At 47.8% G+C, this 18,733-nt stretch overlaps 1 protein-coding gene across 4 annotated transcripts in view; it reads left to right on the top strand.

The window, feature by feature from the left end:
- The first annotated feature begins 370 nt into the window (after positions 1-370).
- Positions 371-18,733, top strand: part of Zfat (zinc finger and AT-hook domain containing) — a 183,246-nt gene continuing 164,883 nt past the window's right edge. Inside the window, exon 1 of one of the 4 annotated variants that reach the window (XM_059246900.1) lies at positions 371-616. In XM_059246900.1, coding sequence (XP_059102883.1) covers positions 430-616 — 187 coding nt within the window. In that variant the 5' untranslated portion in view covers positions 371-429. Of the gene's footprint in view, positions 617-3,612; positions 3,674-4,331; positions 4,450-18,733 lie in introns of those variants that run through there. The other 3 variants (XM_059246899.1, XM_059246901.1, XM_059246902.1) reach the window with 3 other exon arrangements.

Consider the following 18,733-nt stretch of genomic DNA (forward strand, 5'->3'; position numbering starts at 1 on the left):
AACTGGGGGGGGGGGGGGGGGGTGCCAACCACACCTCGGCAGGGCGTCCCGGGGACGGCATCGCCGCTACAAGCTGCTGCCAACCAGCCCGATGGGCAAGTTAGGAAACTGAGGCCAGGGAAAGTCAGTGCGCAAAAGAGTGCACTAACCAGCCTGCCAGGTCGTTCCCCCCCCCAAAGGGGACGGACGCAGGACACTCCCAATCCCCGCACCCACGTCCCGGGATCACCGCGTCCCTTCCCGGGCGTGGCTCAAAACAGCGCGCGGCATGCCGGGACCAAAAGGGGGGGGCGGGCGGGCGGGGGCGCTAGCCGCGAGCATGCGCAGTGTGTCTTGGGAGCCGAGGGCGGTTCCCCGCGGCGGACGTCGCTACGCAGGCGTCGGATCCCCGGTGGGGAGGAAGGTCGAAGACTCCATCCGCCATGTTGGATGCCGCAGATTCGCCATAACCTCTCCGGCTCTTTCCCTAAAAAAATAAAAATTAAGAGCGAAGTTTCCTCAGGGTGTCCGGCCTTCTCGCTGGGCGCGGGAGGGAGCCCAGGAGGAACCCGAAGCTTTTTTTTTTTGGCCGCCCCCCTCCGCCGTGGGGGCGTTGCCATGGAGACGCAGGCGGCAGGTGAGCTGGGGTGGGGGTTGGGGCGCGACGGGGTGGGGGTGGGGGGTGGGGCGCGGCGCGGCGCGGCGCGGGAAACCGCTCGTGGTGTGCTGGTCGGGAGGGAGGCCGCGCGCGCAGGCTCGGGGCGGCGGAGGGATCCGCGGGCGGGCGGGCGGGCGGAGCGCGGACGTCGCGGCGTCCTGCGGTCCACGTTCGGTCGCTGGCTTTATCCTGCCGCAGAGAGAGAAAAAAAAAAAAAAAAAAAAAGGAAACGAGGGGAGGGCGATCGGGGGGAGTGCAGTGCCTGCGCGTGCGAGCCCTTTCCAGGGCAGTGGGCGGTGCTCGGGCGCCAGCCAGTGACGAGCCGTGGAGGTCTGGTTGGGCAGGTGTTCGAATCCCGGTGTCTCCAGCCGCTTGGCTGGGTGAGCTTCCTTTGAGGCTTTGTAAAGTAGATGTCTTCCTCCCCTCCACCAGTTATCAAGTCCGCGTTCTTGGCCAGGACGTTTTGAAGGTCTAGCCTTCTGAGGGGAAGTTTCCTAGTCACCCTGGGAGGGAGCAGTAAACGAGAGAGATTGGATGACCCTGCCCCGTGCGAGTAATAATTTACCTTCTGCCTTTAGTCCAGCTCTCTAGGCCATTGCCCGCGTGCTCTTAAATGAAATGGCTCCAGGGCCACCTCCTCCGGGCAGTCTTTCTGGCTCTCTAGCTGGAAGCAGCTTTTTTGGCTGGACTGATTGGAAGGGTGGACTTCCCACTTAACCCCGATGCCCCTATCTAACCTTATAACCTTAAGCTTGGGGGCCCCTGGCTATGGTTGACACCAATTTCTACTTGGACACTTCCAAGGTCGCTGCTCAGTTCTCCCGATTGCTCTTAATTGCTGGTCATTTACTGAAGAACAGAAAAGTTGAGAGAGGTCAGATTCCTAACAGCTGAGGTTTAAAGAAATTAGACGTCTTCCAGCTTGGGATAAATTGTGAACTCCGACAGGCTCTTAGGGGGGGCCACTGTATATTGAACAGCAGAGTGAAGGTGCTGTGTGCTCACTCCAGCCTGTTCAGTGCTGGAGCCCGTGTCCATAGGGAACAGAAACATCTTGTCCCTGGGGCTTACCCTCCACCACTGCCTCTCTTCAGCCTTTATCTTCAGAACCTGTCACTGTATCTGTGGAAGCATCTAGAATCAGTGTGTCTGTTGGTGCTGCTGCAGAATGGATATAGGTCAAAGAGACACAAAAGCAAGCCCTGAGCATGTGTTATCTCCCCGTGTGCAGCCATGACAGACCAAGAAGGGTCACAGTTTGAACAAAATGTACTTCTGTCAACTCATGGGCAGCTTAACTTCTGGGAAATTTCCCGTTTCGGTGTCGTTAACTTAGGAGAGGCAGAGCCATAGATAAGGAGATGGAAGGGGCAGCGTTGGGTGGTAAACAAACTGGGGTGGTCATTGGCCCAGTTAGAGCTCTGTTCTGTCTCGTTCTCCTTTTCATGGTATCTCATTTGCCTCTTCTGGTGCAAAGTTTTTAGCCCTCCCCCACCCACACACACCTTGTGATTTATGTGACAGCCTTTCAGCTATCACTGTTCCTAAGTAGAATTTAGTGGCTGCCCTGGCCAGGCCCAGTCAAACTTTGGTGTATTAAACAGATTCCCTTAATTACATTTCCTTTTATAGATGTTTCATGAATGCTGCCCCTGAAAAGCTCTGTATCAAGATGGGCCAATTTAATTGAGGAGGATTTAGCCTAGAGTAACGTTTGCCCCTTGTTACCTCTTTGGCTGTTCAGCTTTCAGAGTGTGAAACTTTGCAAGAGAAGGTATTTCCTTCAGGGGCTGTCACTGTGCATAGGATTGTAAGAGCACAGGCTTTGCTAGGGAGATGTGTTCCTGGGATTCCTGAGGTCAGGGGTCCCAGCCCTTGTACTTGCTCAGTGCCACAAGGTGTGCCTCTACGTTGTGCATGTTGGTGGCACTCCACATGGTGTTTATTACCTAACACACTGTCACTGTCCATGTGTTTTGGGAAGTGTTTGTGGATGGAAAGGTAGGGTAGAATTTGATTTTTTTTTTGAGACCAAGTTTTCCAAAAGGCATGTGCCACCACACCCAGCACGATTATGATTTTTTCCTAAAGAAGGGAAAAAAGTAATTTTTGAGTGAAGAAAAGTGAACATGTTAGACATCTATTGTAGATTCAAAGTTGGCTTCTACAAAAAGAATGTAAAATATAAAGAACAATGAATTTGCTTATGAGAAGATAATGCTTAGCATATTAATGTACAACAGGGCCTTAACGTTGAGTAGAATTGTCTTTGTTCTTTTTGAAGTTTTAAAAAGCATAAGCTGAAAATTATAGTTGTGCATACTTATTCCAGTATGTCACCCCAAGTGATGAGATGAGAACATTTGGAATGTATTCTTTTAGTGATTTTGAAGTAAAAAATATATTACTTATCCCAGCCACTATGATATGTAGCATATCACACACAGAGTGAGAGCATAGTTACTGTTGTTTTAAAAATGATAAGCGGTGCTGGTTATGGTGCAGAAAGGTCATGAAGCATGAGCCATGACAAAACCCAGTATCACAGCTTTATTAGGAGGAAGGGGGAAAAAAGAACCAGGCCTGGGGAAGAAGCATGTGCAGAGAGCAGAGAGAGAGAGAGGGCGGAGGAGAGAACAGAGAGGAGAGAGGAGTCTGTGTCTGGCTTTTTAAGGATTTCCGTGCACATGCGCAGGTAGGCTTACTGGAGCTACGCCACGCATGCGCTGATTGCATGACTGTGCAAACACACAGCTCACAGATGATGTAAGACTTAAGACCCTTTACTTAACTGCTGAACTGCACATGTACGGTCATGCAGCTGGAGTGGTGGCAGAATCCTAACATTCCAGTATTTTTGTTTATTATAAAAAGCGGGTAAACAGGAATAGGGGCATCGTTTTTACTGGAAAAACTGCTTCCAGCTGACTTGGTGGGTGTTGGTTGACTCTTGCTGGGGGAGGGGGTAAGAAAGGGGACTTCTGAGGTAGACAGGTGTTCTGGGGTCATCTGCTGCCTTGGAAATCATCTGACAAGGTGCTATCTAGGTGGATTCAAGCCGGTCCTGGAGCTCGCTGACCTATCCAGATGGATTTTCTGGAGCTCAGAAAAATTTTGAACATATTAAGAAGCAGCCATGAGAAAATTAAAGTCTTGAGCTAGTGACCATTGTAGTATTTAGTACTCTGCTGGTTAATGTTAGTGAGAGCGAGAGAGATTTAGGATATGTTTTTAATTTTTACCTGAGATAAGCCTTATCAGAGTCAGATTATTTTAAGGCCCCTGTTTCCTTTATTAGTTTAGCATCGAGGATACACAGGTGATCAATTGTTGAGAGCATCTAACAGTAATAGATTGTTATATTAAGGTCTGTTTTTTGCAGAGCCCAGACCCTTTTCGGTCTAGGGGTGTAAACACCTTTTAATTGTTACTGTTCCGTAACACCTGGGCATATCTTGGACTTGGATGGTCCTTGGACTCCATCTCTATGGTGATCCTGTAACAATTAGCTGAGTAGTTAATTAGAAGAGGGAACCAGGAAGAGAAAAGCTTGTGGGGTAAGACCTCATTCTTCTGGAATTGGTGACAAGGCAGTAGATCCTGATGTCCTCTGGAACTTGAGAGAGAGAGAGAGAGAGAGAGAGAGAGAGAGAGCAGGGCCCTGTCTGTGTTCTTGTGCATGAGAAGGAGAAGCACTGCTGACCGGTCTGGAGTGAGGCACATGGAGGGAGCAAATGAAGTGAAAGCTCCTACCTTAGCTGGAAAATCTCTTCCCATTAACTAACGCTGAAAGTACAATTAAGTCTGGCGAGGTGGTTAAGGCTGTCCCCCCTACCCCGACAATAGGGAAATGAGGAGAGGTGGGACCCCAAAACTCCCTCCAAACTTATTAAGTGGTTCCATGTCCAACAGGAAGGAAATGGATCACCCCATGCTGCATCCTGGGTTCCCAGTGAGCCCATGGCCAAGCCTAGGAGGTCTACTAGAGGTCTTAGTTTGATGTCCCCATGCCACGAGGTTCACGGGGCAGTCAGCTGACCAGTTATCTCTCTAGGTGGCACTTTGAACAAGGCTCAGTTGATGGCCCGGCAGGGCATGCACTAGTCCGCATGGCCTTTTGTAGCACATATTTAAAACAGGGACCTGGAAGCCCTTATGCAGCTGCTTGGATGGCGTGTGCCAGCATTTGGCAATTCTGTTCATAGGCTTTCTCATCTCTCCCACGGTACCTTAAATGCCACAGCTGAAACTTCCACCTGTGGGGTCAGAAGCCTTGCTCTCCAGATGCTTAAGTTTTAGCCCTAATGTCAGGGAACTCTGGGAGACAAGAGATGGATTTTATTCCATGTCTTGATTTTTTTTTTTTTTTGATAGTTTGATGGTTTGAAGACAGCTTTAGGAAGACCCTCCAGGAGGCAGGCTGTAAACCGATCTCTGGTTAGAGAGCCATCTGGATTATTATGATCCCAATGTGGGTCCTGATCGTAAACTTATTTGCATGCATCCTAGCCTGCTTCCAGACTTGTCCATGCTTAGCGGCCCGGCCAGTACCAGAGAACAGAGCAGAGAACAGATAAGATAAGGTTCTTTGGAGTGAGAGATTCCTCAGATTTGGGAATGCGAGTGGGCAGGAGAGAAAGATTCAGAAAAGGAGGGTTCAGAGCTTAGGTAAAAGTGTGGGGATAAGGTAACTCTTTTCATTTGCCTGTTTGCTGGCAGAAGTTACATAATTCTCATGAAATATTGGGATTCAAGCAGCCGTTACATGGCCAAATTTACTGGTATCTGGGGATATTTAAGGCATTTTTCAAAGGAGGAGTGGAACCAAGAAGAGAATGCCTCCATGTCCCATGACTGCAGCCGAGAGAAAAAAGTAAAAAATTAAAATAACAAAAGTGATCCCAGACCTCCATCTCAAGTGTCCCTGAGGATAGGTAGTTGTGGACCAGCATAAATTAACAGCACAAGTTACCCCAATCCTCATCACTAGAAGGGCAAGGGCTGTGGAGGCGTACATACCGGAGGACTCCCTGGGAGTCCAGACAGCATTCAGTACTTCGTCAAGAGAGAATGTGTCGTCGTCGTACCCCCGGGGGTCTGGCATGAGAAATATATCTCAGGCTATAGTCGTGGGAAATGGCAGGGGATCGGAAAGGGAAAAACTTACCAATCTTGGTGGCTGATGTGTTGTACGTAGTGGTCCCGGAGGCTGGGTAAATGAAAAAAGCGGAGCAGGCAGTTGTAGGTCCAATAAACCTCTGTACAGGGTCCCGGACACAGAGCCCCGGATGTAGAGCACAGAGAGAGCCTGTCGAGTCACAGCACCAATGTTGTTTTAAAAATGATAAGCGGCGCTGGTTATAGTGCAGAAAGGTCATGAGGCATGAACCACGACAAAACCCAGTATCAGCTTTATTAGGAGGAAGTGGGTGCGGGGGGATGACAAAAGAACCAGGCCTGGGGAAGAAGCACGGGCAGAGAACAGAGAGAGGGATAGAGATAGTGGGGGGAGGAGAGGAGAGAGGATTTGCACAATCACGCAGCACACGGATGACATAAGACGTAAGACCCCCTGCTTAGCTGCATGTGCGGTCATGCAGCTGGAGTGGTGGCCGAATCCTAACGGTTACTCCTGCTAATAGAGGCTTTCCCCCTTGGCTCATGCCCCACCTCCCATATCTCCCTGCGGCTTCTGGGAACCCCACTCTGTTCTCTATACATCTTCAAGATCCATTGTTGTTTCAGTCCCACTTGTATAATCGCAAAGGCATTTCTTCCCCTTTGAAGGTGGAGTCATACTCCATTGTATCTGCTTACATTACGCATTGTCTTCATTCACCTGCTGACAGACACTCTGGTTAACTCTACTTTGGCTGTCTTTACTAGTTTTTCAACAAACGTGGCGGTGCAGATGTCTCTTTGCCCATTGCTTTAGAATATTCTCATTCCTTTATCTTGGTGACAACTGGCGCTGCAACACACTGGCCTCTGGAATCTGGTGCCTTTGTGTTCCAACCTGTCTGGACAGAGACAAGATGGGTAGGTGGGGGCTTGGCATCCCACAATGAGATGAGGGACCTGGAGCCAAGGAACGTAAGGAACTTGGGGTGTCTGGCACAACTCAGACCCCAGTTTCCTGCGGTCTCCAGCTGGTCAGATTCTTGGTGTTCTTATTGCTTCATTGCTGCCGATGGGCCTTCATGAGCTGCCACCATTTCTCATGACTTTAAGGCTGTTCTTACTCTTTAGCAGCAGGATCACTAGCACTCAGATGTTTGCCAAACTCTGGACTGGGACCTTCCCTCTTGAGGGTGTCACATAGACCTAGCAGTGGAAAGCCAATTCCCTTAGGGAAAGGTGTAAGGAGCCATGATAGATGTGAGCACCGAATATTGAAGATGTCAGTGGGCTCCGTGTAGGGGTTCTGGGGAGACTTCTTGAAGCATGCGGTACTGGAGTTGAGTCTTGCCGAGTGAATAGCCACCCATCAAAAATGGAAAGGTGGGTGCCAGGACAGGTGTGACGCAAAAACCAAAGCTCTCATCTTCAAAGGAATAAGAGATAGTTTATTCTGGAGTTATTTTGAGTGACCCTGGCCTGGGAGCACAGATTTAGGTCACTCCAAATTCCATCTTCCAATGTGGAAGCAGTTTCAGGAAGTTTTTATAGTTGCAGAACAGAGAAAGTCGTAAGTCAAAGCAAGTTTAGAATACATGGGTGGGCACATGAGAGGGGTGGGAATGTCAGGTGCATACGTAGGAGGCCAATGAATGGCTGTTCGGGAGGGGAGGGCCAGAACTTAGCCCAAGATAAAGTAATTAGTTTCTGGACCTGCAACATTCCAATCTGTCCGCGGTGCTGAAATTCTAATCAGTCAGTCAGTCTCTGCAGACAACATATCTTTTGTGAGTTTTAATTAATAGCCAAATGCAACTTCTTTTGAGAAGTTTTTGTTCGCATCACAGCAGATGTGTCCTGTGCATTGTGCTTGGGGCAGGGGCATTAGGGCTGAAGGCCTGTACACTGAGACTGAGGAGTGGGAACTGTTGGGAGTTTGGCATGAAAACGTTGAGAATCGGGAGAACAGTGCCTGCTGACCTGCCCTTGGGAAAGAGCTCTTTGGTGCCTTGCAGGAGGCATTTTGTAGTTGTGGTTTAATACACAGAATCGTGCAGATCTTTCTTATAGACAGTACCCAGGTAAGCCTCAGCCCTAATGATATATAGGATTTTTTTAAATTACCCCAGAAAAATTCTTTTTTTGCCCTTTCCCATCCAGTCTTTATCTGTTAGCCCAGACAACCTCTAGTTTTGCTGTCTTCATAAATTACATTTGCCTTTTGTAAGATGTCACATAATTCTTTTGTGCTAGCTTTTTTTTTTTTTTTTTACTCAGCATGAAGTTTCAGAAATCTAGTTTTTTGTTTTTTTTTATTTGTTTGTTTTTATTGCTTAATGTTATTCCAGTGCCTGGAAACTACCACAGTTTGTTTGCATGCTTCTTTCTTAATAAATACCTGAGCTGTTCTCACGTTTCTAGTTTTGGGTTCTTTTGTCTGCTGGTTTTTATTTTTTGAGAAGGGTCTTGCTATGTAGGTTTGTCTGGCCTTGAACTCAGGGATCCCTCTGCCTCTGCCCTCTTAAGTGCTAGGATTAAAGTGTGCAGCCAAGTGCGTGTTTCCATATTTTTATTTCTGCGAACAAAGCTGCATTCAATAGTCTTGGAAGCCTTTTGTGGTGTTTATCTCCATTTCTCCTGGGCAGTAAGTACCTGGTGATTGTGGAGTTGCTAGTTTGTTGGTGTCTTAGTTAGGGTTTCTATTGCTGTGAAGAGACACCATGACCATGGTAACTCTTATAGAGGAAAACATTTAATTGGGCTGGCTTACAGTTTCAGAGGTTTGGTCCATTGTCATCGTGGCCGGGGTGTGCAGGCAGATGGTGCTAGAGAAGGGGCTGAGAGTCCTACATCTTGATCCACAAGCAACAGAAGGAAAAACTGTGTACTGGGCCTACCTTGAGCGTGTATGAGATCTCACAGCCTGTGGCACACTTCTTCCAATAAGGCTGCACTTCCTCCAACAACGCCACACTTCCTAATAGTGCCACTTCCTATGGGCCAAGCATTCAAACACTTGAGTCTATGGGGGCCATAACCTTTTCAAACCATCATAGTCAGCTACAGACATGTTTGGCTTTTTAAAGACACAGATTCCTTGCCAATGGTCCTGCATGTTATATTACCACATTAAAGAGGCAGCTCCTTTAATGTGGGGGAAGCCTGACATAGCCAGTCACACCTGTTCACATGATCATAGTGTACAGCTAGAAGAGACAACTGCTAGAAAGCTATGCAAGTCTTTAGGACAGGAAAAAACCGGAAGAGACAGACTTCTGTCTGGAGACAACAGATATAAGCATGTGTTCAGCATTGCTGCTCATGCGTGTAGGTTAAATGAGGTAGCACTGTGTGTGCTCTTGCTTTAAGATGCCAACATGGAACGTGTTTGGGGACATGGAGTGCATGGGACTCTATGACACCAGAGCCTGTGTCCAGTTTTTGATTACTGTGAATAAAACTGCATTTAGTATTCCTACATGCTGGGCCAGAAAGCCATGTTCAATGATTTTGGACCCGTGACTCCTTGGTTAAGAGCTTTCAGCGGCTCTTGGACTCAGTGGTGAGCCAGGCTCGGGTAATACAGTGAGCAGGAGAAAGCCAGGGCGGGGGCCAGTAGAGGAGAAGTCCTGCTGAACATCATCCCCTCATTTCTGTGACTTTGTTGTTGTTGTTGTTGCTGCTGCTGCTGTGACTAATTAACTGACAGAAGGAACTCAGGGAAGGATTTATTTTAGTTCATGGTTTCTGGCAGGGAGACATGGTAGCTGGGCTTCTGTCCATGGTTACAGGAGCTTGCGTATTACCTGTTACATCTCAGTGGGTCAGGAAGCAAACACACCTTGCCTAAACGGGGCCTCCATTATCAATCATAACTCCCGGCCCTGTGGTCTTATATCTATCATCTGGTCCCTGTATCCAAAAGGTTCCCTAACCTCTCTGAACAGCGCCACCAGCTGGGGCACTGTTCAAACACATGAGCCTATGGGGACATTTCATATTAAAGTCCTGTCACAACAGCATGTGAAAACGGTCTGGGCAGAGCACTGGGCCGTGTGGCATAGAAGTTCCATGGGGAAGAATCAGGCACTCAGTGTGTTCCCTTTGTTCTCTGCCATCTTCGTCCTTTGCTTCCCTTCCTTTCCTCTCCCCATCTTGTGGATTTTGACAGTATCCTTGGAAATTTGATGTGTCATGAAAGTGGTTTGAAATTGTAAATCATTGTGCATGGTACAGTGGCCTGGCCCTTTATTAAATCATGCCGTCATGGCAAGTGAAATGGGACCTGGTAATAACCACCATTCTGTAGACCTGCTCAGCCAGGTGTTTCACATCTTTTCACAAAAGCTCAGAACAGGAACAGTGGGTTTATTGTCTCTGCCCTGCAGTTGAAGGAGAAGCCGGAGTTAGAGGCATTAAGCTGGTTCCAGGGTGGGCTTCGGAACAGGGTACCCAGCAGGGTGAGGTCCATATCAGGTCATTAACCCCCTTAAGAGGCTCATCTTAGATATTCTCCTAAAATCTTGTCAAGTTCTAGAATCTAGGCCTGGTCCAGATCAGTCTTGGCTTTAGTTCTTTAGGCCTGGTGACCCGGAGAGGCTTGAGCAGGAAGGGACAATTGCATGAAGGCTGCCCAGTCTACTAAAGGCTGTCCATGGAGCCTGCCAAATTGTCATACCAGTATCCAGTGACTGCTGTAAGTGCACCTGAGGCCTGAGCTTCTGGGTAACCCATAGTTTTACTTCCATAGTACTCTGTGGGGATGATTCTCCCTGGAGCTGTGTATGCGTGCATGTGGCCAAGGGGCCTGTGTTCAAGGGACTCACAACATATAGAATATAGACAAACACTTTCTAAATAGGAAGATTATGAAAACAAAGTTGTCCTTTGGTATCAATGAACGAGATTGGTTCCCAGACCCTCCAGTGATACCAAGATCTGTGGATGCTAGAGTCCCAGATATAAAATGGTGGAATACTTGCATGTACTGTAGAAACATTCTTTTGTAAGCTTTGTATTATGTGTAGATCGCTTGTATTATTTAATACCAATCAACACAATGTTAATGCTATTAAGTAGTACACTGATGTAGCTGAAGTTTTCTCCAGTCCCACCTGGGCCCGCAGCTGCTCAGACCCAAGTAAACACAGAGTAATTATGAACTGTATGGCCTAATGGCTCAGGCTTTTTGCTAGCTAGATCTTACATCTTAAATTAACCCATTTCTATAAATCTATACCTTGCCATGTGGCTCGTGGCTTACCAGTATCTTTACATCTTGCTTCTCATGGCAGTGGCTGGCAGCATCTCTGACTCAGCCTTCCTGTGCCCAGAATTCTCCTCTCTGCTTATCCCGCCTATACTATACTTCCTCCCTGGCTACTGGCCAGTCAGCATTTTATTTATCAACCAAATCAGAGCAACACATTCATAGCATACAGAGCGATATCCACAGCATACTGGTGAGTCTTTGTCAACTTGACACAGACTAGAGTCACCTAGGAAGAGGGAACCTTAATTGAGGAACTGCCTCCATCCGATTGGTCTCTCTATGGGGGCATTTTCTTGATTAGTGATTGATGTGGGAGAATCCAGGACACTGTGAGCAGTTCAACTCCTGGGCAGGTGATCCTGGGTTGTATAACAACAGTTGAGCAAGTTGTGGAAGCAAGCCAGTAAGCAGCCCTCTTCCATGATCTTTACCTCAGTTCTTGTTACAGGTTTCTGTCTTGGGTCTCCTGATGATGAATAGACTGTATCCTGTAAGTCACAACTTGCTTTGGTCAATGTTTTATTACAGTAACATTGAAGCAAACTAGATCAATCACTCAATGTTTATTTGGGGACTAATAACATGAAAAAAGTCTATGTGTGTTTAGAACAGATACATTTTTTTTCCCCCAAAGACTTTTGATTTCTGATTGGTGAATGGTTAGTGGTAGCTGTTAGGATTGGGAGGAGGGAGCAGGAGGAATGGTGTCTGATGGGAACAGAGGTTCTGTTTGGGAAGAAACATTTCTGGAGATGTCTGGTGGTGATGGCTGCACACCAAGATGAATGTACCTAGTGCCCTGACCTGGAGAGTTAAAAGTGTTTAAAATGCTAAGGTTTATGTTATGTGTATTATACCATGCACATTAAAAAAAAAAAAAAGAAGAAAATGAAAACAAAAACCTGTGGTTGCTTTGCTAAGATTTGCTTACTGAAGATGGCAGAGCAAGAGATGTAGGTCTGCCCAAGCCCTTTATAGCCCAGAAGATCATGAGTGAGGTCAAGATATCAGACTCTGGCAGAAGCTGGCAGGAGAAGGGACTGGGTAGGGCAATGGAAGCGATCAGCGTCTTGACTGGTCCCGATAGCTTCACTTTCCTGTCCTGGGTTGAAGTTTAGTGAATAGTGCAGTGGTCCACAGGTGTGCTGGAGTGCATAGGGTAAGGTGGAGACAACAGAAGGTGATCACTGCCTACTGGGTTGGAGAGGGGCTCAGGAAAGCCTCTAGGTGATGTTTGAGCTGAAAAACCAATCTAGAAGGACCTAGCAGGGGAAGGGCATGGGGTGGCCTCTGCATGTCCACCTGCTTGACCAGTGCTTCTCTGGGGGTGGAACAGCGACAGTCAGGAGTTGAACCTTAGCCTCCATGTGTTGTCTTTGTACCACCTCAGTCCTGGTGAGTCGGTGCGCGGTGCCTGTCCCTGCCCTGGCTCCAGCCGCCATCTGTTGGCAGAGTTACTGGGCAGCCTTTAGCCTGTCAAGATGGCCTGAGCTGTGTTCTGTTTATAGTCCTTGCCCCCATGTACTCAGGCAGCTTCTGGCTGTCTCCTGAGTTTTGCTTCTTGCTGGGTTGAGTATTGAGGGGTCTAGACCTTGGGAGAGAGCAGTGTCTTACGGGCCAGGAGACCTAGCTCTGTGACCCGGCCTCTCTGGGTGACAGGGAACTCTCTGGAGCCCCACTTTGCGCTGCTGTAAATTTGGAGCTGGCAGCGGTCTTGGAGAACTCTGTTCTCTGAGGAATGCAATCAGGTGGAGTGCCCGTTGGTACTTAGTGGCCGCTGCTCGTGGAAGTGTTTTGCTGCGGCCTTGAAAGCTCTTGTGCCTGAGACTTCCCCCAGACAGCCTGTGGGTGCTTGATCTGCCCTGGAATGTTACTCCCTACACATGCCAGAGTCCACTGTTGTGTTTGCTCTGTTGTGTTCAGCCATGAGGGCCCAGAGCAGCCCATAGGCTGCTGGGCTCTCACAGTGGGGCACCGGCCTTTCCTGGTGTTGCTCCTGCTCTGGCCTCTACACCCTATCAAGCATGAACCTTCCAGCACCCATGTTCTTCTTTTTCCCCCCACTTGGTGTGAATTTTTTCTTTTTCTTTTTTTTTTAATTAAGAATATTTTTTATTCATTTTACATACCAATCAGATCCCCCTCTTCCCTCCTCCTGCCCCTCCAGCCTCCCCCCCACCCCCCATTCCCTCCTACAAGAAGGTAAGGCCTCCCATGGGGAGTCAGCAGAGCCTGGTACGTTCAGTAGAGGAAGGGCCAAGGCCCTCCCCCTGCCTCAAGGCTGCAGCACCCATGCTCGTCACCAGCAAAGAGGCTTTATTTTTTACATTTTAAAAATGTGTGTGCATGTGTGTGTGTGTGTGTGTGTGTGTGTATGTGTGAGTGTGAGCACACGCACGTGCATGCGTGAGTAACCCCTGCAGCTATTGCTTTCCCCAACTGTAACTGCAATTCTATTAATAGGACATTGTCTTTGATTGACAGCCTGAAGGACGGAGTTTGGGTCACAGGCTGGTACCAGTGCCAGTGACCAAGCCGGGATTTGCATATTACTTGTCGACCCCAAACCACATCCTGTGACCTATTCAGACTGTAGAATCGAGCCTCCACGTTTCAGGAGCAGCACCAGGGAAATGTAGGTGGAGAAGCAGTATCCTCGCGCATGGTGGGAAGGGTGCTGGCTCCCGCCATCTTTCTGTTCTCTTCTCTATAGAAGAGCTTGGTGTATGGGTTTAGGACTTCTTCTCCCCACCCCACCCCCACCTCCTTTAAATTTACAAGTCCATTTTAGGAAACAGTGTCCCTTCAGACCGGTGGGTTTTCTACTCAATCTCTCTGGGACTTGCTGGTTTCTTAGATGCTGCTAAGGCATCTGCATTAACTTTCCTCCTACTGCAGGAGGGCTTTCTTACCGACTCTAGGGATAGCCCTGCCACTCGTCACCCCCACAGTCTACAGAGCAGGGACCACTGCAAGAGTGTTTGCAGTGTCTGCAGCCACTTCGAAAAACCAGCCGAGGGCTTTTTCAAGTGTCAGAGACCGTGGCAGTAGGGACTGGCTGTAGGAAGAAGCAGGTGCCCTGGGTATCCAGCATGTCAGTGGGAGGCCTCCTGCAGACAAGCTAAGAGCAGGTGCACTATGAGGTACATGGTGCCTTATCCCCTTGTGGCCCACCTTTGGTACTGCCAGCTGTGAGAATGCCTCCTTTACCCGCTAGCCTTGGGGCAGTTTCTACAAGGATGCCTTGGGCTATGTCAAGTCCATTCTTCTCAACCAGCACTACCTCCCTAGGCTTCCCACCCAGATTCCTCCCCTGATACCTGACGGGTTAGATTGCAGCCTCTCTGCCTGTGGTGTTTTCTGTAGGCAGCTCTTGTTGGCACAAGCTTCCTTTCCTCGGGCAACTTCATTTTGCTTGTTTTCAATACTAAAGAGAGTTCCTGAGAACTAACTTTCAAACTGTTTGGAACCTGAGATACAGAACATGGAAACATTTATACAAATTTCAGGACAGGAGGGACCTAGAGTAATAGACTTTTACTTTATCCTCTTTCATGCTATCTGATGCTTTTATTCTTTACCAATTTGATGTGAGAATTCAAGTGTGTGAGGGTTGCTGTAGCTATGAGAGCTTGTAAAAGACAATCTGGTGGCCTGGGGAGGAGTGGACAGTGGAGAGGGAAAGAGCCAGAGAGGCCAGGGGGAGACTGTTTTGAACTGACCTCTTGAGATGCTCAGAGGGAAACATTGGGCCTGCGGAATATGTTCCGTTTTTGTCTTTTATTTTTGCATACAATTCTCTTGCAGAGAAACCGAGAGCATCAAACCCCCCATATACCCTCTCTTCCAAGCCTGGACAGTGGTAGCATTTTATTACGTTCTTTGTCTTTCCCACTTGCCTGTGTCTCTGCACCCTTTGAGATAAAGCCATGGACAGAACACCCCTTTACCTCCTTCTAACTCTAGTCAGTGTTTAATTTCCTATAAACAGGAATACCTTCCTGCATTAACGGCATTGTAGTCACAATGTGAGAATCCCATCAGTGCAGTTACGATTCACATTTCATCAACTGTCCGGCCTGTATAACAAAGGGAAATACTGTGTATGTACAGCATTCCAGCATCGGATCTCTTTGCTCTCTGGGCTGGAGCTCTTCCTCTGCCTCTGTTTTATGGCATCGGTAGTTGAGGTGTGTGGCGGTTGGTTTGGCAGGTTCCCCTTCCTTTACTCTGTACAGTGCTTCCTTACCATCGGGTCCTGGTTGTGCACTTTTTGGAATTACCACAGGAATGATGTGGAGTTCTCAGCACTGCTTGCAGTGGGCCCATGATTTCTAGTCCTCTCCTTGCCACTGATGCTACATACTTGAGGGGGTCAGGCTCATTGTCTTGAGGCTACTGGTTTTCCCTTTGTCATTAAATGCCCCAGGGCAAGTGCTTTGAGATTTTGTTTGTCATGCTACATCTTCTCCTCAAACCGCCTTTCTCTGCCCTGTTTTCATGGATGATTGTTGCCAAACTCTGCCTGCCATTCACATGCCTGCTCGATGTTTTCTTTTGCTCTTACAGAGCGCCCCTCCCCCACTGTAGTATGAACTACACCAAGGTATAAACAATGTGTGAGCCGGGCAGTGGTGGCACATGTCTTTAATCCCAGCACTCGGGAAGCAGAGACAGGCAGATCTCTGTGAGTTTGAGTCCAGCCTGGTCTACAGAGCGAGTTCCAGGAAAGGCGCAAAGCTACACAGAGAAACCCTGTCTCATAAAACCAAAACCAAACCAAACCAAACAAACAAACAAAAAACACTGTGTGAATTTAGGGATGTTGGGTCTCTGGTGATGCAATAATGGGGGACAGACCACCAAAGTCCATTAAACCAGAAGCAGACTTTATTCCAAAAACCAAAAAGAAAAAAAGGAAGTATCACCGTGGGCACAAAAGCTTATCAGCTAGCTGAGACCAAGGCCAGTGTTCGGGATTCTGAGGCTATGGCAGCTGGAGGGGGAGTATGAGCCCCTTTTTATAGAAAGGGGGACACTCTAGGCATGGACAAAGGAATTTTTACAATTCTGAAGTTAAACTTTTAGAGACAAATTGTTTTTACAATTTTCCATTAACAAGGTTTTGGAGGGGGTTCAGCTAAATTTTATATATATCTATATCTGCAGCCCTCTCTGACTCAGTTAATTGATGCTTGCCCAAACTTGTAACTTCTGACATAGCTGGGTTCTCATGGGGGACAGGGGGCGGGACGGGGACGACGAAACAACACAAGGCAGGTTGTCAGGTAGAATTCATTAACAGGTAACTTTGGTTTCGGTAGTGAGTGGTAGGGGGTTATCGAAGAATAGCTAACCCCACGGCTACAAAGGACAATCTTTAGTAAAAGAAAACTAACATTTGGGTTGCTGACAAGAGCTGCCCATCGTAAAACATGGAGGGGCCCAGTAAAGGGTTAATCTGTTTTTGCTGGCCAAACTGATGGATGTCAGCTTCTGTCCCTTAAGTTTATTTCCATATTCCTATGTTTCTGTCTTATTCCTGTATTCCTATCTTATTCCTATATTCCTGTCTTATTCCTATATACTTGTACCCTGCACACATGGTGTTTGCATGTAGGCATGTGTTGTCTAGGGATCACCACAGTAGTGGGCATTCATTCTCCACAGGCAAGAAAGTCTTCTTTTTGTCAATTGGTTCATGTTACTGGAGACTCAAGGACTCTTTATTTTAGCCAGTGATTTATACTCCTTTCTCATTGTTTCTTCTGATGCTCACATTGACTGGGCTATTTGAAGCTCCTAAAGCCTTGTGTCCTGATATGCCTGCTTTTTCTTGAGCACCTCATTGCTTTCTGGTCCAAGATGTTCTGGGTCTATTCTGTTTCTTCCTTCTTCCAGGTCTGGGACCTGATGCTTTTTCTAGGAGACCTGAAGACTGGGGATGTCACTGGTGGGCCTTTGTGTCTCAACCCTCTCTGTAAACACAGCTAGGAAATGGGTGTCTCTTTATATATATGGTATATAATGCATCTATGCTCATCCACACTCTGCAAGGCTGTTAGTTTTATATAGAACTTTGCAATTCTAATTTAACACCACAGGGCTTGTTTTCTCCTCCCTACTCGGCACATTCATAAGTCCCTTTCCTGGTAGAAAGAAAGCCTTTCTGAACCCACAGCATGCCTGGCTGCTTGCTCCTTCCTAGAATATGCTAAGTACTTTCTGACTCCCAAACCGGTGTCTCTGTGAAAGATGTCTGCTGACCAGAGCTCCTTCCTTAATCTGAGGTGCAGATTCCACCCTCCAAAGTCTCTCGGGACCATCTTGCCTCTCCTCTTGTTCAGTGCAATTACACACATTTCTTTAAAATGTGAACAGTTGACTGCATCTCCTCGATTTCACTTTAGGGTCCCTACACTTGTTTATTTTATTTATTTGTATTGAATATATGAATTTCTGGAGCAGTGTATTTCTTGTATTTCAGCGAGAGAGCAGAATTTTCTTTTTACTTTTTCCTCTTCTAAGTGTGAGTTGTAAACATGGAGACTTGCAGAGAGTTAGGGATGGGGTGCATCTCTAAGGAAAGCCATAGACACCCTGAATGGCATTGGAATTGAGCTAAGGCTGTATGTTTGAGCTGGCCTGTGCTGCCTAGGTTCTGCTGGCCTTCAGTGAGCATCTCCTTTCCAGGCACTTGGCCTCCATCTCCTATGAATCCCTTTAATCCACCATTTAGACACTGCATATATTCCTATTATGGATGGGGCCACCTGTCACTGTTTTCACTGCTGGGACTAGGGGTGGCTGTCTCTCCCCGAGCCTCAACTTCTTACTCAGTTCAGGGTCCTGCTTGTATTGCTAGGAAGTGGGAGTTAGGAGAGCCTTGGTTCACGGTCTCAGGGTCCTCAGGTGAAGACTGGAAGTGTCCTGGCCTTACCACAAAGGAAGTGCAGCTTGCTCCAAGCAGAGGGAACTTCTTTGGTAATGTTCAGCATTTCTATTTTCAGGACTTTATTTTTTTTTAATTGCATGCTCTTTGTGTTTTAAGAGCTTATACTATATTAGGGAAATCAGATAAGCTTACCACTAAATCTGCTGTTATAAGTTGTGGTCATACTCCAAGGCAGTATGTAAGGGATAAAGCACTCTGGACACCCAGATGAAAATGCTTACAGAAGCCTCTCTGTGAGAACAAAGCTGGGTCTGAGACTTCAAGAATAGATCCTGAATTCATGAACAAGCTGGAGAGACAGGGAGCAGGTGCTGCCATGTCTCCCTCTCTGTGGAGGTGCCTGAGCTGGAGTTAGCTGCCCCTGCCAGAGTTCTCATGTGCCCGCTTGTGTCCTCACAGCCCTGGACTGGGAGAGGGCTGCTGGGCTGCCAGTGTCTTCCTGGGGCAGGACTCCCAGGAGCCCTTGGGGCCAGGGCAGCTGGCCTGACTCTCTGAGGTTCCCGCTGGTATAAACATAGGTGACAGCTGCCCTGCAGAGTGACACTGGGGTGTGTGTGGGGCAGGCAGGGCTATCTGACCCTGCAAGACTCTGGCCTGTAGTTGAGTTGAGCACTTCTCTCCCACCAGTGGCAAGTGTCCACGAAGTCCAGCCCCAGAGAGCAGCCCTGGCGTGCCAAATGGAGTGGCTCATTTGTGTTCCTGGAGGGAGGCCTGTATCTCCCTCATTTCTAATTGTGCCTGGCAGAGGATG

The sequence above is a fragment of the Peromyscus eremicus genome, chromosome 20 (genome assembly GCF_949786415.1).
Source record: "Peromyscus eremicus chromosome 20, PerEre_H2_v1, whole genome shotgun sequence".
Taxonomy (NCBI): domain Eukaryota; kingdom Metazoa; phylum Chordata; class Mammalia; order Rodentia; family Cricetidae; genus Peromyscus; species Peromyscus eremicus.